General features: G+C 37.9%; 1 protein-coding gene across 1 annotated transcript in view; it reads left to right on the top strand.

The window, feature by feature from the left end:
• pcxb (pyruvate carboxylase b) overlaps window positions 1-23,279 on the top strand; it is a 378,906-nt gene that overhangs the window by 145,323 nt on the left and 210,304 nt on the right. Inside the window, exon 12 of the mRNA XM_032584098.1 lies at window positions 23,026-23,208. Coding sequence (XP_032439989.1) covers window positions 23,026-23,208 — 183 coding nt within the window. The remainder of the gene's footprint in view (window positions 1-23,025; window positions 23,209-23,279) is intronic.

Raw genomic sequence — 23,279 nt, forward strand, 5'->3', positions numbered from 1 at the left:
CTCCAGATATGATCATATTTGGCGGATTCCAGTTATTTGTCGTGGAAACTTTTCGTGCGTATAAAACGCAGTGCTGAAACACACACAGTGCTTCACCAGCTGCTTGATCATGACTGAAATTAGTTGCTGCTTTTCACTGGAAGGTTCACAAGTGTGTCTAAAAAATAACATTTAAAAGAAATATTTACAATAAGTATAATGTGAGTTAAGAGCTGTGAGGCAGAGTTCAAGCTGAAAATGGCTTCTCTTTGTGTGAACATTTAGAAAAGGGCAAGTCGGATGTGAGATGGAGGCAAAAGGCAAACAGACTTCATGATCGCTGTGAGAAAAGAGACGTGGTGATAGAGCTGTGAGAGAGGATTAGGGGATAAAGCAGAGCCTGCGGATATGAGCAGAATGCAGAGGAATATATCAGCTGAGCTGTGGAAGGTGTGAAGCTGTTCAGATTTACACGGATTTATAGATGTTTTATTCAAAGTCAGAGATGACAATCTAAATAATACACAGCTGCACATTTATACACACAGTGACGGGGATAAAAGCAAAAAAAAAAAAAAAAAACAGCATAAAAACCATTTAAAAATGTTTCTACAAATGTTTGCAACTTTTAGAGTAATACGGACATAGAAATATGTAATAGTTGTTTAAAAATGACTCCATGATCCTTAAATTCATCCACTTGAGGCACGGCCTCGTCCTCAAACCCAAACAAAATATTTTATATCAATGTGAAAATGGAGCATTAATAAAATTAGCAGCATTCGCCACTGTCATTCTGAACGTCGGGTGGTGCTTATTAACCATCTGGTGGCAAATTATACAGCATCAGTATCACTTCATTACGATCCCTGTAGGAACATTTTATTTGCAGCCAGGTGAGAAAAAACACAAACGCTCTACGACATTGGCAAACATGCTAAAGGAAGCTCCTGGGAGAAGATTGGTACAAATATATTAATTAAAATTGATTAGAAATAAATTACAAAGCAATCACAACCAATTATTTTTTTTATATTTAATAGGTGCTACAAAATAATGCAAAGCAGATTAATTTGACATTTCTTATCCTAAATTTGACTCTTCACTGGTACCGTAGATCACCAGGATGAAATGTTACAGTGTTTCTAACTCAAAGAGATTCATCCCAAGGGGAAATTAAATGTTGTCGGATTATAGGCAGGAAGGATCTCCTGTAGCAGTCAGTGTTACAACCAATCAGAAGAGGCTTCTGACAGAAGACTGTTGCTCTTATGATCATCACGGCATGCTAAGGGTTCAGTATCCAGATAGCAGAGACTATTTCCACATTGTGTCTTGTGTGACACAATCAATTGTTAAACGCTGCTAATCCGTCTCATTTGCTTTTGCTGCTTCTCTTCTTTTCTCTTGCTACATCTCTCTCTCCCTGACTTCTGTCTGAAGTCAGGGAGAGAGAGATGTTGGAGTCAGAGATGAGATCTGTTTGATGGAGGAGACGATTTGAACTTCTTCCTTCATCCATGAAGCCCCTTTTCAACTCCTCTGGAGTTTGGGGTCATAGGTCAGGTATTATGTAAGCTTTTGAAATGCTAATCAGTTTAGTTAAAGCTAAAGGCTCATCTGGGAGAATATCTGAGTGCAGAGCAAATCACACAACCCAATAAAGTCTCTCTTGCGCTATAAACAAAACACATTTATTAAACTGACCTTTGCTCGTCCAGTAAAATCTTTGCTGACAAAAGCAAGATGTTTTTATTTTGTATTTTTTTTGTGGCTCACTGTGGTCGACAATTGAGTGTCAGTTTTTTTTACTTCTCGCTCACTTATTTCCTTCCCAAACAGTCCACCAAACACCACCTGCATGTCTTGCATGTCATGACACTATCAGAGTGTGAATTATAACAGTGTCACTCACTTGGCGAAAAACCTGCAAACTCCGGCTGCTGACGGTGTGAACCACACCTTGGCTATAAACAGGAAGCAGTTCTGCTTTTTAATTTGTCAGTGTTAATGAACTCTCTGTAAGGCAAATTGCTTTCAAATTAGCAGATTTTATGTTTTTTCAAAGACTGTATAATTAAAACAGTTTGCAGAGTTTAAATTAAGAGCACAACATGTCATCCTGAGTAACGCTACAAATCTTTTTATCCTGCGGATGCACTTTGTGCTCCTACAAATCCAACCAATTACTGAATTAGGATGTCAAAACTTTTGTTCACTGAATGAAACGCAAACTGAAAAAATTGAAGCTTCTAGAAATTGGAAGCTCTTTTTAGTTGTAGAAAGTTGCGTTTCTTGCTTTGTTCTCACCATGTGTAGGCTGAACATAAGTTTATTCCCATCATCTGTCACCAGCCACCCACCTGCACGCCTCACACCCACACTCCTCACTTGGCTCAACATAATGTGCAGTTTGCTTTTAAATGTGGATTTTTTTCAGATGAAACTAAAGAATTTGTTTTTAAAAAAGCATGCAGCCCCAGATAACTCTTCAATGAAGCGTAATTTGAAGGGTTGCCTACTTGAACTTTGCTCCATTTTGCAGCGCCGCTTCCTCCTGGGAACTGATTTAATCAACGGGTTGGAAAGTGTCCAGACATCTCAGCTTTTCCTCCCCTCTAAATTGGATAAATTTGTTTAAAGTTTCACCTGCTTTGGCCTGTTTACTTCATGTTGTCCTATTTTAATAATCAGAACCTATTTTAATATGACCTTTCCTACCTACTTGTTTTAAAATCTCTGTTTCTGTTTGAACTCCTCCGCTGTTTGTGCCGGGCGTCCTCTCGCTGAGCCGACTCCCCTTACACCTTCTCCTTTCTTCTCCCTCGGTTCGGCTCTGTTTTTCTGTCTGTCATGTATTTTTAATGCCTTTGAGACCTTCATGTCTTTGCCAGTTTGGCTTGGCTTGACAATGAAACACTTGAACTCTGCATGTGGTGGGTGGCGCACAAGAGCAGGAGAAAAAGGTGAGGGATGAAAGATCTGGATAGTAAAAACAACAAATATAGCCTTATTTTGGATGTGGGCTTTTTTCTGCGAGGCTGCCACATTTTTATACTTTCATCCTTTACAAAATAAAAGCTAAGGAATAAACCGTGCAGGAGAAAATTGCTGTTTTTCATACAGTTTGGCAAAAAGGGTATTGAGGTCCTGCCAAGAGTCAGGCATATTTACAGCACATAAAAAGCCTGTCTTCTGGGGATGCATTTCTTTATTTATATTTGAGAAAAATACAACTATACCTGTCTTTAAATTACAGACTATAGCGACTGTTCTTGATTACAACTCCTTGAAATCTGCAGAAACCTTTTTACTGATCCTTTTGAATTTTATTCCCTTATTGTATTCCTATCTAATGGTAATCTTTAGCACCAACGTTAAGGTTAAAAACTCAAAAAGATCCTGTAAATGTTTTAGGGATGTGATTGGTGCATTTGTAAGTCAAAGACGTTGATTTCTCACCTGCAGCTGCCAGATTATTGAATTATATCAGCCAGCCATTGTGGGGTTTTCTGTATTTATTTACCAGCTGAAACATTTATTAGACGACATTAAATAGATGTAACATGTTGAAAATTAGCTTTGTGTTTTAGTGGCTCCGCCGCTCTGAGAGCTGAAACCTCCTAATTGTGTCAGAATAGGTTCATGTTGCCGTGTCGGTCGGGGTTTCATATAATGAGAAATGAATGACATTCAAATGAAAGACGAAACAATGGGAGCCTATGAAGTATATATCTTCAGCTGATTGCTTTTCTCTCTGCAAAATATACATAGAGTATGTATTATTTCAAAACGAACAGGAATTGCTTGAAAATAGAGGAGAGGAGTAGCAGGCAGAGATGAAGTTAAGCTAAACGTTGTGTCTTTGAATGGCTTAGAGATGCAGGAGAGAGTGGAGAGTATTGACCTACATAGGAAGAGTCTGATGCTATGTTTGGTACATTGTGTGGAAGGAAAGTTCCCTAGACAGAAAAAGATAGGAATATGACAAAAGGCTGGGAAATATGTTGTGTGTGTTTTTTTTTTAGTGGGAATAAACAATGCTGCTACTTTTTTGCAAATGCATAAATCCTTCAGATATAATATGCACAAACATACACTTCTGGGTGTTTCTTATATTGCTTGTTCACTTCCTGTTTTCTTTGTCGTTACCGTAGAGCTGAAAATATAACCATTTCTCCATAAGCAAACTTGTTTAAGTTTGATACTCCGAAATAAAATCTGTTGCAGAATTTGTCTAAGTACACAGAAATCCCCTTTATGCAGCTTCATGTCGGAGAAATCTGTGAAGGCATCAGAGGTTTGTTGGAGAGCATTGGTGAACAAACACCGAGAGGTTATTTAGAGGTTTAAACCAGATTTAAAGTTTAAAACATCCCAAGCTTGGAGCATTTCACAGAGATCTGTTCAATGCTTTATCAGACAAGGCTCACTCTGGAGGAGATGCAGACATCCGCAGCTCATGTCTCCAGAAATCTGACCTTCTTAGAAGAATGGCAAAAGAAAGCCATCATGGGATTACCCAAAAATAAAACCCTTTTTTCCTGAGTTTCATAAAGTTTTCATGAGTATATATGAGGTTAATAGCATGCAGTTGTTCATCCTGTAATGATCTACTGTCAATACTTTTGACTCTAATTGCTCAACAACTGTAAAATCCCATTATTACTTTAGTAATAATTGATTATTATCAGTGCATTACTGATTGACATGTTCTTCTTCCAGATACTTGAGTCACTTTGGTCGTAAACCTTTAAGACAGAAACCTGACTGCGAAAGCATTTAATTGGTAGCATGAACTACATAAAACATTTTATTAAAAAATAATTACAAAATTTTATTTTATTAAAAATAAAATCATCAAAAATTCTGAACCCTAGCCCTATACGAATGTTTGTTTATTTATTTATTTTAATTAAAACGTTTAACTTTGACTGTGATGTAGAGAAGGTAATTCAACGTTTTACCGTCCGGTTTGTGACAAGCCACTAAAAGAATGGAGAACAGTTTATCACCAGAAACTAATCAAAACTAATCAATAAAATCAAAAGAGAGGTCTTGTTTTTTGTTGCCAGTCGCCCTTTCTGACGTCAAAATGGAGAGGAAACATTTACAGTCAAATCTCTCGTCGTCGTGTCAGCGGTGCCAGTTCGTCAGTTTTCATCCGCTGTAATTCATCGCACTCGTTTCGAGGTGAATAAAACGAGGAAGTCATTTCCAGATGACTCCAAAAGTGTCAGGTCTATCTATTTAAAGACTGGATGTTGGTGTTATTTATTCAGCTGAGTTGAAATCTGAGGGATGAACAGACAACAGGATGAAGACCGGAGTCTAAGCTTCAGCGAAATTACATCATATTGATTGAAATGTTTACATGCAGAACATTCGCATCGATTCAGGATGGATGAGACTCGTGTCCTCGATGCTACGGCTGCTTGTTCTGATTGCATGAGGGAGAAGTGAGCTGCGTTTTCTACATCTAATGACAAATAAAATGCACAAACAGGCTCATGTTTTTTTCCCCATCCAACTTCTGGTACAAAGTTTGAGTCGCGCTTCCTGTTGGACATCCCTACGGCCGCGGCGTGATTGTAAAAGTAAAGCAGGAGATTGATTAGTGTTCTTGATTACAAATCAGAGAGACGGACAATCCGCTCGCATCTACAGCTGTTGCTGTATTTTGGATTTTAATCAGAATCACTTGAAGCAGCAGATTTAACGAGGGATAATAACATTCAGGCATTTCCAAAACTTAATGTTCACTAACATGTTGCATAATTCTGAAAATGGGATTACGCAGAAACTCTTCAACTTTGTTGTTAGATGTGGTGAAAAGAAAGTATAACCAAAAAAAGTCATTAGTCTTTACCTGCTTCTAAAGTAAAAAAAAAATCAAATTTAGAAAACATTAATTTGATTACATCAGGTTTTTGCAAAAACTACAAACCAAAATCTCCAGAAATGTTAAGAAAAATTCAAACTCTAAAGTTTAAAATAGTGATTTTCTTTTTACCTTGACTGTATATAGAAAAAATTAAATGTATTAACTTTATTAATTCAGTTTTAAATAGGAGTGAATTACATATAGTTGAGGAAAAAGTATTAAATGTATATAAAATAATGTTAGATTTTTAAATGTTTCAACAGTTTTGACTTAATTGATTTCATTTTAATTAACTACAAGGCTTTATCGTCAAAACTAATGGAAATAATTGCCATTTTACTGTGTAATGAATTTGAGTTCTACTTGTTCAGCTGAATTAATGACTAAAACCACAGTTTTAAGTATGCAGTTCAGTGAGGTATGTAGTGATGGAGACGTGACCTTTAAACCCGAGCTGCTTCACAGGAATCGCTCGTCAGATCGGAGCGTGGGTGGCGGATCGAACGGAAGCGCTCAGGAAGGTGTTTAGCATCGTCACTTTGGAGGAGGTGGAGAGCCAATTGGTGATCAAAGATGAACGATAGTTTGAACTTTTGGGTGATGCAGAAGCAGAAAGAGGAGTTTAGATGAGCCACAGGGCTGAGTCAGGCTTCTGCTGCGGACGAAGGTCTGATGTGCAAAAAAAAGGTTTTTAAATGCAATTCAACTTCTTTAAAACATAGAAAGTATTTGCTCTGATTTTATCTCAAACATGTCTTAACCTCAGCTCTCTCCAGTCAGATTTAATCAATATCTTCAACAATTTGTTTTATGGTCCTAATTTGAGATTAGCTTCTAGATTAAGAGTAACGGTGCACTGCTGGTGTCGGTTAGGAAGATGAATCCAGTTTAGATTGGAAATATTTCATTGTTGTGGCAGAAAATGTTGACATGTTTACACCACCTGCACAGCGGCGCAGTTGACAACGCTGCTATGGAGAGCCATTTCAGCCTAAATTAAATAAATAGGGAAATAAATAAATGAATAAATATAAATGGGAATAAAGATGCCAATTACTAATTTATTTATTTATTCCCCTATTTAATTGAAATGGCGCTCCATACAATGCAGCTGCAGCAAGAAGGTCCAGGATGTAAAATGGATGGACTGCTGGATGTTTACCACAAAGATGGAGGGCAACATTTTATAAAAGGACTGACTTAAGATATATGATGGAAGTGTCTGTTGATGGGCAATAGCCATTGATGATTATTTTACAGAAAAATGAATTGAAACTAAAGTGATGCAGTGAATTTTCAACTTAAGATGTAAATCAATTGGAAAGGGAAGGTGGTGAGGTTGAAGGGTACGGAGACCCCTATGAGGAAACATTTTTCTTTTGCATTACCTCACAATAAATGAGAAAAAGTACATTTTGTGTACAGTCAAGTATCAATTTCAAATATAGACACATTTAAAGAGCCTCAGTGAAAATGTGTGTATATATTCTTAACTCTTTGGTGCAGAAAACGTATTGAAAATTGATTTATTAACTGCATATTTGTATGTTTGTGTAGAGATGAAATTGCACATGAAAACATCTCTTTAACCAATCAGACTACAAACACAAAATCCAAACGGTCAGATAACTTTATTACCTTGTGAAAATAACTCCAAAGTAGTTAAAATAGTTTGGATATATTTATTTATTTCCATCTTACAGAAACTTTGCTTATCTTAGAAGAGACGGAAAGAGATGGAAAGCTCATGTTTGACGAGATATTAACATACATGGGAAAATCTTATTAAAACCTTGTATTATAGCAGAAAGTACGGTGGCCACCATAAGAAAGACTTTCAGTATTCAATTATGCCGCATGAACTAATCAGTACATTATAGCGAGAGAACTTAAAAGAACATCTTTCCCCATGTCCTCTATTGGGCTCCGTAGTTTTGGTTTAATACTTCTGTTTTTAGATATGTAAGAGCTTGATGTTTCGGTTGTGCTTATTTTTGTTGTGAAAAATGTGTAAAAAGAAAGCAACTGTCTTGTTGGACTGTTTCATTTTAACTCCTAGATATTTTGTTTCAGATTAAGCTTTACTGTCCAGCAAAGATAACGTGTGAAAAAACCCCAAAAGCTTTTGTTTTTTTTTTTACGAAGAAACAAAATCAACTGGCAACATCTGCTATCAAGCATCTTAGATAAAAAGAGAAATTTTACCCCAACCTTTGCAAAATTGCTTTTTATTTTTTAAATCAACCTGCACCCAGCATCCACACTGTGAACTGTGGTGATGCTGACATTATACTGTGGATTCTTTCATTTATTGTGAACAATTGACAACCCCACCTTTTAAAAACACTTACAACTCCCTATTTTAATAGTTTACACACAAAATATGTCTTAATTTGCATTAATGCACTGTAAAAATTATCGTAGCTACAGCAGAAAATAACATTCATTGTTTTTCTTGCAGCCAATTTGCTCTAAAGTAAATAAATGCTGCTCCTGGATTTGCTGTTTTAGCATTTTATTTAGGTATTTCAGCTTCCCAATTTGTTCAAATACTTTAAAAAATTCCTCAAATGGGTGAATTTTTTGCGAATAATTTGGAGTCACGTTTCACAGGTGAATCAGCAAAACTGTACACTGAGGTTTTTGCTTAGTACAAGACAAAATAAGAACCTAAAGTTTGGATTCCTTTGATTCAAACATCTTAATATGTCGCTGCCCAGTGAGCGAAAACATGCGACATCTCGTTAGCGTCCGTCTCTCTTCTTAAATGGACCTCTGTCCGGCAGAGCTGGACGTCCATCCAGCTCCCAACAGCTTGTACATCAGATTATTTGCTTGTTTGTCACTTCCTCCTATCTCCAAAGCCCCAAACAGCTTGTTCTGCTGTCACAGACATCTGGTTGCCACAGACTCTAATGGTTGTACTAATGTTTAATACTACATTAGATATGAGGCTGACTGCAGCATTGTGTGGGTGGCCAGCAGGTGTCTGCGCACCAGTATTTCCCAGTTTGTGTGTGTGATGTTGTTCTGTTTGTTTAACGCTTATAGCAGATGGGTGGAAGATATGTAGATATCGCACTGGAAGTAGATTTTTTGAAAGAGATGAATTCAGGGGAATAAAAATGAAGGTTAAAAGGTGAACTGTGATATTGGAAAAATGAGGCAGTGACAGGTGTGAAGAGCTTGGTGAGCGATGGCAGAGAGGAAAAAATGAACGAGGAGATGTGGAAAAACCGGGTAGCGAGCTTCGAGGAGGAGCAAAGGCGGGGCAAAAATGGGAAATAATTGAAGAAAAGTCAACAAGCGTTGGAAGTGTGGGAAAGTTGAGAAGCAGAAGAGATCCTCTGCTGCTCGTTTCGATCATCACGCTCTGGAAGGATTGAGAGGCTAATGTAGTCGCCTCTTTAGATGAAAGGCAACAAGGAGCTGCGGAGAGCCTGAGTAGGACGGTGTCGGCGCTGATGTTGCTTGAAGGGCATGCACCTGCAGATGTATTTGGTGCCTCGCAGTGGAATTGCACAGCTGTTGTTCTGGAGTGCTGAGAGGAGGAATACAAAAGAAAGATAGGGCGAGAAACATTTAGGGTTTGAATGATTTAAGAAGCAAAAATAAGCCAGGGATGCCTTTGGGGAGGACATAGTGGGAGGCAGGAGACTCACACTGGGATAAAAAGAAACTGTAGACTATAAAAGAACTAGAATTTGGAGGGAAATGTGGGGACTTGATATAGGTGGGTTGGTTGTGATGCGGATTGCAGGCGAGCTTTGAGTGTATGTCTCATACAGCCACAGGCAATAGAGTCCATCTGGAAAGGTCACTAACTATTCTCCACTCCTTCCTCCCAGGATACTTCGATCGCAAGTGGGGAAGCTCTAAATTAAGCTCATGAGATGCGTTGTAATAGCAGGTGTGAGCGCGGTCATCAGTGACATTTACAGCCTCGATTCTTAACCATTAAGTTTCAGCAGGTCGTCTGTGTAAAACCACAGTGGTCCAGATAAACCTCTGCAGACCAGGATAGGATCAACGCTGCTTTACTAATAAATACAAAACGACAAAACTGAAGGAGAAGCCGGCGGCACACAAAACAAGTTAAAACCTCAAACAGAAGAAAAGCAAAACTTGAGCCGTGTTGAAAATGTTGGACTCAACCCTTTTTTTTTTTTTTTTTAAATGAAACACTAAACTTTCGCAGACCTATATTTGTTTTGTTCTGCATTAAGTCATTGAAAATACTGAAATTTAAGGTGTTTTTCAAGGTTTGGGAAGGGCTTGACTTTTGTGCAAAGTCCTTGAAATGTCTTAAAATTCAAATTGCGCAGTTTGAATATTAAAGAAAAATATCCTTACTGAAAGTCGAGTAATTTTGTTATGCTTAAGTATTTAATTTGAACAGAATGGTAATTTATCTCAACACAACCTGATTTGTTCAGTGTGATGAATATTTATTATTCCTAATACGTTATTGATTGACATAAAAGTGGTCTTACATTTTAAATGTTTCTGAAATTGAGGATTTTTTTTGTTCTCAGAATATTAATGAGTACACGGTGTGTTAGAGAATCTTCAAAACATAAAATTTTCTTATAACTTAGTTCATTCCTCTTATATAGAACGCTTTTACAAGACATTAACAGACATAAATGTCATACAATAGTACATTTTTATCTCCAAAGTGTGGTGCTCAAAACGTTTTAAACTTACCTTGACAATTTACTGTGGAAATCCACACAGTTTGAGTTTTTTTGCAACATTTAATTATGAAATATAGCATTCTTCTGTTAAAAGCAACTTTTTCATTGTTTAATGCATCTGAAAACATAGCATTTTACTTACTTTCAGCCAGCTGACCAGTGATGTGCAGGAACATGTGGGGGACAAGTGGAACTAGGTTACTATAAAGAAAAAAACAAACAAAAAAAAAAACTCATCATCTCTTAAGTCAGAAAGTCCAAGTGTGTTTCACATCAGTTTTAGGAGTAAAGTGAATGATTCTTGAAGACGATGCATTAATAACATTCATTGGTGCGAAAACCACACAGCAATGACTGTATAAACATTTTATTCTTCATGTTGTAGTTTATGGAACGCTGTCTCGCATCTTCTGATTGACAGAAAGAGCCCAACAAATGTTATGAGTAAATTAATGTCCAGAGCGTATAAACCTGCCCTCGGCTGCAAAGATGACCTCTACTGTTTGAATTCTCTGCAGACTCTGGGATAAATAAGCTCCTTTCACACAGGCTGCCCTCTATTTGTGGTGTAAAACTAATTACATTCACTCACAGAAAACTGACAGAGCTCCACGCTGCATTACTTTTGTTTTATGTCAACGTGTCCCTCTGCTAAAGGCAGGTGTCAAGGTTTTTTTCTTACATGTATATTCAGGTTAATGCACTGGTTTTCAAAGGATTTGTTTAGTTAATGTCTGTATTTTAATTTTTTTTACTGACTATAGATTGTTTTGTAGAGCATATCTGAAATATTCAAATAAAACTGTCACGAGTGTCAAAGATTCATTTTTGAATCTAAGAGTCGCCAAAAAATAGATTCATATAATAAACACAATTCTCATTTACTGTGATTCAGAATCTATATGAAATGTCTGAAAATCGATTACCGTCACGCAGCCAGTACTGGAAGCTGCACAAAAAACACCAAAATTAACAGCAAAAATGGCAGCGACAGATTGACTGGATGAAGCTGTTGATTTTTCAGGACCTTTTCATGATCCAAGTTTTAGAAGTTTGTAAAATACCTCCATCCACACAGAGGCTACATCAGGTGTATCTGTAAAGGTTTTTAGTCGTTTAGGCTGTTCTTCCACACGGATCCGGTGTTTTTAGACACCAGAAACCATCATTTGGAGGGTGGGTACATTTTAAAATGATGGTTTTCGTTTCTGTGTGTAGGTGTGACCTGCGTCTTTTTTTGAAATAACACGTTGACTCCATCTCACTCTGTAACCTGCATGAGCCTCACTAACATTTTTTTGCATTGTTCTTTGGCAGTGTTACAGCGCCGCCCATTGGCCCGGCATACATACTACAGCGCTGTCATGTGGACGCACATTTCTCCATAAAACTTTATGAAAATTAATGTTCATCTGTGTAATCAGGGCTTGTACCAAAGTTCAGAGCAGCTCAGAAACTAAACGTTGACTCTCAAATCACAGCTTTAGCTCCCTGCCTGTTAACTCCAGTAGGTAAAAGCAGAACCCAGAACATCTAAAGCACTGCAGGCTTTAGATGAAGTCAGGTTTTAGGCTTCAGCCCCATCTCACATTTACCAAAAAACATCTTAATGGTTAACAAGACCAACCTATTGGGTGATGGTCAGTAGCTGCTGTGCTGCTCCAGGCCCAGGATGATCTGTCATGGAGCCATGAATTCAGCTTTCTACCAGAAAAGCTTGAAGGAATAAGTTTGATTCTGGTAGCTAATGCTCAAGCAGGCTTTTCTTTTACATTAGGAGAATCATCCAAAGGGGTAAATCTGACTCAGACGCTGTTGCATCTCTGTGAATGTTTTCCTGTGTGGTTGAATAAAAGCTACTAAAACTAACCGCCTCCACTGCGATGTAAAACACCGACTACCAAACACTTGGTGGCAACTGGGAGTTACATTTACAGGGGAACTACGGGGCTGTAAATACTTCTTCCTGGCTGTATTACTGTATTACTGTTCCTGTGCTTGTTAAAGACAACAGCAGCTTCTGTCAGCGTGTAATGCATTTGAACATTATAATGGTGGTTGTGACAAAATATTTGAGAAATATCTTCCAGTAATGACTTCCTTTGCTGCTTCTGTCTAAAGTGCCCCTGAAATATCAGTTTGAAGGCACAAATAGCTCTGCAGCTCAAACTTGTTTTATGCATTTCTAATGTCAGAAACCTTTTAACCTTGGCTTTTGTATATAAAAAAAAAACACCTATAGATAATGAATCCTACGTGTTTGAAAGCTCAAAACAATTATAAGAAAACATTTTTATCTCTTTTTGTCTCTTCTCACTAACACTTCTCCAAACCTTCAACTGCTTTCTGAGCTTTGATTCATCCTCACAGGTAGATTTTACCCATTAAACTTGCACTTATATTCCCATCTCCCTGCCTCTCTGTCATTCTGTCTCTTCCTCCTTATTACTCTTTAACTTTCTGTAGCTCTGCTGCTCCTTCTGCTCCTCTCCTCCTCTAATTGGTACAATATCAGTTGGAGCTCAGATACTGCCGTCAGTTTTTGTCTGCTTTTTTTTTCTTCTTATGCCGATGCACAGCTTGCTCAAAATGTGTTTTCGTCTTGAAGCCTTTTGCTCTATACATTCACTTCAGACATGTGCCTTGTGTTGCTATATTAGCAGCGAATCTGACAAAGGACAAGGTGAAGCTTGGTAGCAGCAGGAGACGCAGTTTGGTAAAAGGATTGGAAAGTTTGGGAGACAAATGGTTCAGAAGGTGATTTACCTAAAAATATAAAACTTCTCCAGTTCAAATGACTCAAAATAGCACAAGTGAACTTAATTTTGCTTAATAAGTTGTATTTGCTTTAATGCCCAAGGCAGAATTGCAGCACATGAATGCAGCACAGTTTTGGTGAATGTAATTTGGTTTTTACTGAACTCTAAAATTATTTACATCTATCTTCAAGTACAAGATTAAAAATGCAAGTTTAAAAAACAAAACTAAAATGGTGAAGCAGCATGTAAAAACACTGAAAATGAAATATGCAAGTTCACGCTTGCTGCTTCCAGAGGAATTTAGAGTAAATTGCGGCTGATCTGGCGGGTTGAGTTAATAAATCGTCTTACTGTCTCTATTAAAGCAGGAGTTTTAGCTGTTTTTCTCTGGAGGATATAAATCTTAAAACGATGCCAAGAAGAAAAGACACCATTGCCTTTGGAAATGTTGCTGCCTGTCTGTCTGGAAAGAATTTTAACTCTATTTCAGAACAATTATAATGACTGTGATGCTGCAGTGAGATTTCAGTGAGAAGTATTTATACATTTAAGATGGCAGCCAGTTTGTCCTAGTATTGCTCTCCCAAAGGTTTGACTGATGAAGGTATTTCAGTTTCCCAAGCTGAATTTTCTTAAGAATATTTTAGATGTGTGAAAAATTTGTGAAAGGGCAGCTTTTCTGTAAAATAACGTTAAGTTTCAACTAAAAATATGTGAAAGTCTACTACATTGAAACCAAAGATGGACTTAATTGATAAAAAACTGTGGAGATCACAGCTGCACCTTTTATTTTCTGTTTAGACATAATAAATGAGTATTGCTAGTATTACAGATTACCATAAGACTTTTCTTCTATTGTTAACTTAAAGTAATTAGTTAACTCAATCTTAAACATCCAAACCAAACATGACTAAATAACTAAGTAAACCCGACATAGGAAAGAAATCTGCCATATTTGCTGCAGTTCACTAAAACATTGTGAGTCTTTTTGTCGTTTGCTACCAGTTTAAAATACTTTCAGAGTTGAGTCGTCTACAGTAGAAGGAGGGACCAGGTCGGGTCGGTTGGCATGCTTTTTGGTCTGTCGGCCATATTGGATTTAACAAAAATAATTTCTTGCATTTGCAGCTGATGGCCAGTAGTTGATAGTGTATTTTATGATGCGTTTGTGTCCACTTCAGTGGTCTGTGTGCATTTATAACATGAAACTGTAGTGACTACTACGCATGAAAGGGTTAAATTGTGTATTCTTGCTTTCTCTGTTGTATTGAAGGTTTATTAAAACGCATCAGAGAAGTCCGATGCTAACCGAACATCAAATGTATCATTTTGACCCAGTTCAACTTTTGGCTCTAGCTATGAATCTAATATCTAATGAGAATAATTTTCGGATCATAGAAACTAGAGTGTTGATAGTTTTTATGACTACTTCTGATCATACGTCAGCGTATTAACAGAAATGGCCCCCCTCCACCTTCCATCCATTTATTTTTACCATTTTGCTCAGAGTTTTTCCCATTTATCCGCTGACAGTAACTACTCTGACCCGGTTCGCTGTAATCCACCCTGAACCCAGAGCTGCTACATTTGGTGTTTTTTTTTTTAAAGACTGCAGTAGCAGTGAGTGATTTGTAATGAACCCCATGATGGAGCAACATTTTTCTCATTCAAAGTCAGAGAAATGTTGACCTGCACTGCAGAGGGACTGAGGAGTTTTAGTGATTTATTGGAAGCATTCAGGAAACGGATGGAGGGCTTGTAGACTGCTGCTTTCTGACAGGAAACTGGAAGGAAATGTAGAAAAATGTGCTGTTAATGTTGAAGAATAGGTAACAGAGTGAAAGTTTACAGGTGGATAAACTGACAGAGTGTTTAAAGATTATCAGACGGATTTAATATGAAGCTGCAAAGTTTTGTTTGTGGGTATCTACAGATTAAAAGCTCCCGTCAAAACAGAGCGGGACAAAGATCCGGGCTCCAGTGACTCCGAGTGCCTGACTGCGTAGAGTTGCATCAGTATGTGTGTCAAACCACCAAACTACTTAAATTATTTGTGCCTCTGACTCCCTGGAGACGATGAAGAAAGAGGTAAGACAGAAACAATGACATGGTGGGAGTGAAGGAGCAGGAAGGTGTGATTTTTCCTGTTTGACAGTGCCCTGGGCTGAAAGAAGCCATCACCTAGACTTGAATTATTAACACGGTACTTGACTTCCCCTTCAGTTGGGTCGGTACAGTAACTCATATTTCTGGCTGGCAGATCTGTAGCAGCGCTGCCTCTCAGCCAGTCTTGGGAAAATGAGATTAAAGTATTGTGGCTTCACTCTGGCACCATTTTCGTGTTTGTGTGCCCCACAGCTAAACCCCACTATTCATATACACTCATCGGCCACTTTATTAGGTACACCAGCCCAATTGCTCCATAATGCAACAGTTGAATCAGCCAATCGCATAGCAGCAGCTTGATGCATTTAGGCATGTAGACATGACCAAGATGATCTGCTGCAGTTCAAACCGAGCATCAGAACAAGGAAGAAAGGTGATTTAAGTGACTCTGAACATGGCATGGTTGTTGGTCCGAAAAAGAGAAAATATCCAGTCACCGTTGGTTCTGTTGGCGGGAATGTCAGAGGTCAGAGGAGAATGGGCAGACTGGTTTGAGCTGATAGAATGGCAACAGTAACTCAAATAAACACTCGTTACAACTGAGAAATGCAGAAGAGCATCTCTGAACTCACAACATGTCGAACCTTGAGGCGGCTGGGCTACAGCAGCAGAAGACCACACCGGGTTTCACTCCTGTCAGCTAAAAGCAGGAAACTGAGGCTATAATTATTACAGTCTCACAAAAATTTGACAATAGAAGATTGGAAAAACGCTGCCTGGTCTTATGAGTCGATTTCTGCTGCGACTTTCGGATGGTCGGGTCAGAATTTGGCATGAACAACCTGAAAGCTTGGATCCATCCTGCCTTGTATCAACGGTTCAGGCTGGTGGTGGTGATGCAACGGTGTGGGGATATTTTCCTGGCATACTTTGGGTCCATTAGTACCAACTGAGCATCAATGCCACAGTCTAACTGATTATTATTGCTGACCATGTTCATCCCTTTATGACCACAGTCTACCCATCTTCTGACGGCTACTTCCAGCAGGATAACGCGCCACGTCATGAAGCGCCAATCATCTCACACTGGTTTCTTGAACAATGAGTTCACTGAACTCAAATGGCCTCCACAGTCACCAGCTCTCAATCCAATAGAAAGCCTTTGGGTTGTGGTGGAACGGGGGTTTCGCATCATGTATGTTTATCCTGCTAATCTGCAGCGACTGCGTGATGCTATCATGTCAGTTTGGACCAGACTGTCTGAGGAATGTTCCCAGTACCTTCTTGAATCTCTGCCATGAAGGATTAAGGCAGTTCTGAAGGCAAAAGAACCTGGTACTAGCAAGGTGTACCTAATAAAGAGGCCAGTGAGTGTATTATATTAGACTCGCACAATAACTCTCCCAGATTCCTTATTAGCATTATAGAAATGCTACAAGGTTATTTTTAATGAGTTCAAACATTTAATTTAGAGAAAATTAATAAAATCCTTCAATTATCTGCCAGGTTGTACTTTCTCCTTATTCTAGTGATTATTTTCTGTAAAACAAATCCCATCTGTGTGGTTCTAATAACCGAGTATCCACTGTGTTACTGTTGTGAATTCTTGTCTAACTTCATATCCCATTTATATGTTTGTTCAGCCAAGTGCAACAGCCAAACATCTGTCTTGCTGCACATTTCATTAGCCTCCTGACATGAACACGCAGCGCCGTTTTCACAATGTTGGCCCTCATTTTGGTGGATCCAGCCATTTTCACTATAAAAATACATGATTTTATTTGTGCAAAAAGCTTGGGTTTTATGGGTTTTATTAGTTTACATACTCATGTAGATGTTGTTATTGTAAATTAGTTACTTTTTGTGTTTAATATTAGATCTTTCAGCATGGGATTTGTTGAAAATCCATTAAAATAAAGAGAAATAACATAAACAGATTAAATTATTTCAATAAAATTATTCAAAAAGTAAAAGTTGGATAGTTTTATTACACAGAATAGAATATTTAGTGTTTATTTTTGTTTATTTTGATAATCTTGGATTTAAAATTTACAAAAGACTTGTTTTTTTATGGATTTTATTAGTTTGCATACTCATGTAGATGGAGTTATTGTAAATTAGTTTGTTTTAATATTATGTCTTTCAGGATGGGATTTGTTGAAGGTCAACTAAAATAAAGTGTAATTTCAGCAAAAAATGTAATTATTTCAGTAAAATGATTCAAAAAGTAAAACTTGTTCAGACTTATTACAAACAACAAAATATTTAGTTTTTATTTTTGTTCATTTTGATTTTTTTTCTAAGATCTTGGGTTTTATGGGTTTTATTAGTTTGCATATGCATGTAGATGAAGTTACGTTTAGTGTTTAATATTTGATCTTTCAGGGTGATAGTTGTTGAAATCCATGAAAATAAAGAGAAATATTATCAAAAAATTTAATTTTTAAAAAAAAAGTAAAAGTTGTAAAGAGTTATTACTCACAGTTATATATTAAGTGTTTATTTCCGTTCATTTTTAGTATTATGGATTAAAACTGAAACAAAAAACATATTAAAGAAGACATTCAAATTCAAAAGTACTTTATTGATCCCAAAGAAAAAAAATTATAAATACATCCTTATAAAAAATGAGTCTTCAAAAATAATGGATATGTTTTAGGCTACACAATAGTGAAGGAGACCATTAAACAGCCATTGACTCCCTCCATGAGGAGGGTAAGCTTCATAAGAAGCTGTTCTGTATCCAACCATATTTCTGAAAAGTTTAGTGGAAGAAAAAAAGTGTGGTAAAAAAAAAAGCATAAGAAAAAGGGGTCAACTGAAGCCTTGATATGCAAAACTCTTTGTTAAACTTTTTTTTTATTGAGTTTTGGAGAAATTCAGTGTACTCTCTCTTATCCAGGATCTGCACTGCAGCTCTCATAAACAGCGGCTCAAACTCAGGTTCTGGTCTAAAAAGAAAAACTGGACTGCTGCTCCTTAGTGGGAAAGTGATTTGGCTTTTCATTTAGAAATCAAAGCTCATTTGTTCCATCAAAGTGAAGCTGCTGATGCAGTTCTGCAGCAGTGGATTTACCTCATAACGGCTTTAAAGAGCCCCACTTAAGCAGCTGACTGATTCCTTTACATCTTAAACATGAGGTGTGCATAAGTCCCACTTTTGGTTATTTCTTGAAGCTCAGTATAAAAGTGTTAAAACCCTCTTTGAGCATCAACCCCACTGTTCAGCCAGCCAACGTCTTTGAAGGTTAAACAGTGACTGAACCAAAGAGCTGCATCAGTTTCTCTGTAAGCAAAGTTTAATGCTGTCCTCCATTTCCCCTGGGGAGAAGCAGCAGTCGGCCACTCTGTCTCTGTGGCTCTGCAGTCAGCGCTAACTGCTGCTCTGGTCGGGTGTTTCTGTTTAGCCTGCAGTGCTAAAGGGCTTGGGCAGAGGGCAGTTTGCTTTATAGCCCGCTAACGCAGAGAGGACACCTAATGAGGAGAGAGGAAAAGTAAGCAGTGGAAAGTAAAGACAAGTGTGAAAGCAAAGGATGCAGAGAGTTGGATACTGATGGTGAAAGACCGCTGGGAAAATATTGCCAGTCCAGGAAGGATTTTTATTCAGACTCTTTAGTCAAGTAAATCTTGACTGAGTTTTTTTCAACTTTTTTTATCAGCTTTATTTCACCTGCTGGTGAAAACAGTTTCTTTATGCCTCCTGTAAAAGCTGTGTGCAGACAATCTTATTGTTTCGGGAGGAAAATTAAAAAGCTATCAGTCTGTTGTGTTGCATTTGGAAACCCAGACACTAATTTCTCTGTTTTCACAAAGCAGTAGAATAAAATGAAAGTGGATTTGTTATTTAGAACCCATTTCCATCGCTTCTCTTTCACAAGGCAACGAAAACATTTTTCATTTTAGTTGCAGCCTAAAGACTCTTGGTATCCTGAATACTCACACTTCCACCATGTCCTATAAATGCGCGTCCCGCTCAGGTTCCGGTGCGTAGTGTGTCCCAGTTCTCCAGAGTCTTTACCCTAACCCTGACTGCATTAAGTATATTTTGAATTAAAAGGCAGAAATATGCCTATGTTCACAGAGCAAGCGGTCTGTTGTGAGAAAATCAGTTTTAAAATGTAAAATATTGAAATAATTTCACTCTCCATGATGGTGAATCCTATCGAATTATGTTCCGTCAAGTCAGAACCAAACTCATTTGAACAGACAAATATCTCCTTCAATGTCTTTATAAGGCAAAAATACTTAAACTGGACATTTAACATTGTTCTGAAAAGGCATAAAATAGTTATTGCTTATGACAATAAGCACTGTATTGTCAGAAGCATCCTTCTATCACTGCTCCATAGAGAATGTGCTCACGTACAGTCTGTGTGTCTGGTACGGCAGTAGCACTTCCGCGGACAAGAAGGCGCTCCAGAGGGTTGTTAGGGCAGCAGAGAGAACCATAGGCTGCCCCCTCCCCACTATGGAACAGATTTACACTTCCAGGCTCCACAAGAAAGTTTTGGACATTTTAAATGACTCTTCACACCCTGGCCATGGTCTCTTCCAGCTGCTGCCATCAGGCAAGAGATACAGAGCAATAAAAACCAGGACAAATCGCCTAAAAAACAGTTTTTACCCGATGGCAATCATGGCACTAAATTCAAAGGCATAAGAACTTCTGCTCTTGACACCACTTTGTTAAAAATGTCAATTCTGTTGCGACACCTCCAGGCGCTGCAACCATCTTCTGATGTCTATTTATTTCTCATTTTGTACTATTTATTTCTTTATCTTTGTATATTATGTATATACACATAACCTGCATCTTAACTCGAGTCGAGCAAATCTCAATCTCGTTGTAATCTGTTGATGACAATGACAAATAAATCTTATCTTATCTTATCTAGTTATGTTAGTTATAGTTAGTTATGAATCAGTGGCTCAAGTCGATGATGTAACACTTATTCCCCCAATTGTCCAATTTTTACACGTTTGTGAGCTGCACATTTGAAACTTTATGTGCACTTCGACTGAGTACGCTCTCCATAGAGAGATGGGGCCTATATGTACAATTTGGAGGTGTGAGCGTTTCTTCCTTGTTGGTCCAAAGTTCAGCTTTGGGGAAAAAAAAATTGGTCATGAATGTTTTAGCGCGTTTTTATGGTGCTGTAGCATTTTCCAGAAGCCACTGGTTTAGATGTTGGGCAGACATTTGGTGATTTTTTTTTACGTTAGATGCTATGATTCTTGTTGGAGTTTGAACATTTTCCACCCTTTCCACGTTAATATAAAGTGGTGAATGAAAATCTCCCTCGACCTGAAATGAGTTATAATCTCTTGTTTTTTAGTATTTAGTTAGGTTATCTGTTTGTCCCCTCTCGATTCTGTATCCATGGATTTGTTTTTGTGAATTATGACTTCAAAATATTCAAGGAAAATTTGCCTATTCATGATTTTTTTTTTCTTAAATATAAATACTTAACTCTCTCAGCTGCCATACAAAGCAGCCAATCCAGAAGCGGCACCATTCATCATCCTTGAAACACCGGAGATACGAAGGATAGCGGATGCTAGCTTCTGCTGCTAAGATGGTTTCCACTGTATGTATTCATACATATTAAAGTATATTTGGTATTTGAACTATTAAAATGATCAGTTATAATAGAAGATCTCAAGTATTTGCAGATTGCAGGTATCTTGTGAATACTGGGGGCCCATCCTAAGAGCTAAAACAACTCCACAACATAAAAATGACAGGAGAAAGCAACATTTATGTTCGCATTTAACTTGTCAGTTAATTTTGAATCTTTGCTCGCAAATTTGGAAGAAAAAATGAAGCTCATGACAAACGTTTCTCATCATAATTCTCTGCAGCTCACATTGTGTGAAGATATTTCCAGCATATCATCAGTGCGGCACAACATTGTTATAATTACAATTTCTACTCATCTTTCGCTCGCAGCCCTCCAGGGCCTCCATATGTTGAAGTATTGGACATTCATTTCCCCCCTTCGTTTCTGCTCTCCTGCCAAGTGTTTGTGACGCAGCTACTTTCTTCCTGCTCCTCGCTCGTCTCCTGCAGGTTTTCTGCCTTTTGCTCATATTTCTGGCAGCCATTGTCTTCTAAAGCGAGTTTGATTAGAACAGATGTGATGTTTGCATTCCTGCAGTGCAAACATTAAAGTCATCTTAAGAAGCTAATAATAGTATCTGAACAGCGTTGTGACAAACACTTCATGGCCTATTATGCAGAGGTTATGCGCAGATTCTCAAAATGTACAGTGAAACTGTAATATTTTATGTTTTTAACCCCTTAAAGACAAAGTTTCAGATCTCCGCCTTTGCTTATTTTAATTGTACAAAGTTCTTTAAATGTCTTGAGTAAATACTTTTGCCCATTTCTGGAAAGGCTCAACTGGAAATTTCAATATCTAGCAGTTATTTTTGCAATTTACCATCTTTTAAAAGAGAGTTTCATCAGATTAAACCAAAGAAAAATATGCTTCCTGCTACGGCGGGAGTGAAATTACCTTAATAACCCGAGATTGGCTGGAAAGCGCAATAATCTCCCCTTTCAGAAACTGTTTGAAATTTTCAGATAGCGCAGAGAGTCATGAGTGTCGTTAAAATGTTCGGTCTATAAGGGTTAAGAATACATTTCCAATATGAATTAATCATGAAATAACTGAACAAATAGCAACAGTTTCTAAAGCTCAAGAATTATCAGACGAATCATCATCATCATCGCTCTGTTACATCAGGCTTCACCTGTTCAGACACAAGCTGGTCACATGACACAGCTGCAGCAGCCAATACAATATCCAGGCCATGTCAACTTTCTTGAAAACTCTTGTCTTGTTCTTCCAAAGTGTGCACCAGCGACCATGTTTGGCCCACAGATTGATTTCTTGCATTCACCTCAATAATAATTCACAAGTAGTGACGAACCGACAGACCAGCAGAGGCAGTTGAGAAGCTGCAGCAAGCATTTGTTGCTATTCCTGAGAAAGGCCTTGAATACAATGAAATACAATGACAAAGGAATCCAAAATGAGTGAGATCATTTTTATATTTTGCAGGCCTGTCACAGTAACACATTTTTATTGGATGATAAATTGTCCCACAAGTTATTGCGATAAACGACAATATTGTTTTGAGACCATTTTCAACTAATATGACGGCAGTGGAATAGCAATCCGATGAAACATTTTCAAAGATCAATAAACTTCAAATTCTAATGAACATTTGACATTGGAACCGGAAAGACATTTTAAGAATCAAAAATCGGTAAGACTTCTTTTGAAGACTGACGTGACGCCGTCATAAACGCGGCGTGTCCATCAACATTTACGACTGTCATGAAGTGTCCTTCGGTAAATAATGAGATAATTAAGATGTTGTCAGCAGTTCATTTTACTCAAACTTATACCTATTATCACAAAAAATTGTGATAAATGTGCAGAAAACACTATTTTTATGTTCCTGCTTCGAATTAGGTTTACTTAATCACACTGAGGAAAAAATGGGCCCATCTCATATCAGAATCAAGTTGTCAGTAATGTTTGCATATATTGTATTTAAGTGTCTAACATTTCTAACTGACCTCTTGCAGGTATTCAGGAGCGGCGAAGGCATGGGGATCCGTCTGGACAGCGCGTCGGCCTTCCAGGGCGCCATCATCTCGCCTCACTACGACTCGCTGCTGGTGAAAGTGATCGCCAGCGGGAAGGACCTGAACACGGCCGCCTCCAAGATGAGCCGAGCTCTGGCCGAGTTCAGAGTGCGAGGGGTCAAGGTAGGAGCGTCAGCGACGTTTCATTTTATCCTGGTGGTACGCCAGCAGCTCAGTTTGTGCTTTTATCTACG

The sequence above is a fragment of the Xiphophorus hellerii genome, chromosome 14 (assembly GCF_003331165.1).
Source record: "Xiphophorus hellerii strain 12219 chromosome 14, Xiphophorus_hellerii-4.1, whole genome shotgun sequence".
Lineage (NCBI taxonomy): Eukaryota > Metazoa > Chordata > Actinopteri > Cyprinodontiformes > Poeciliidae > Xiphophorus > Xiphophorus hellerii.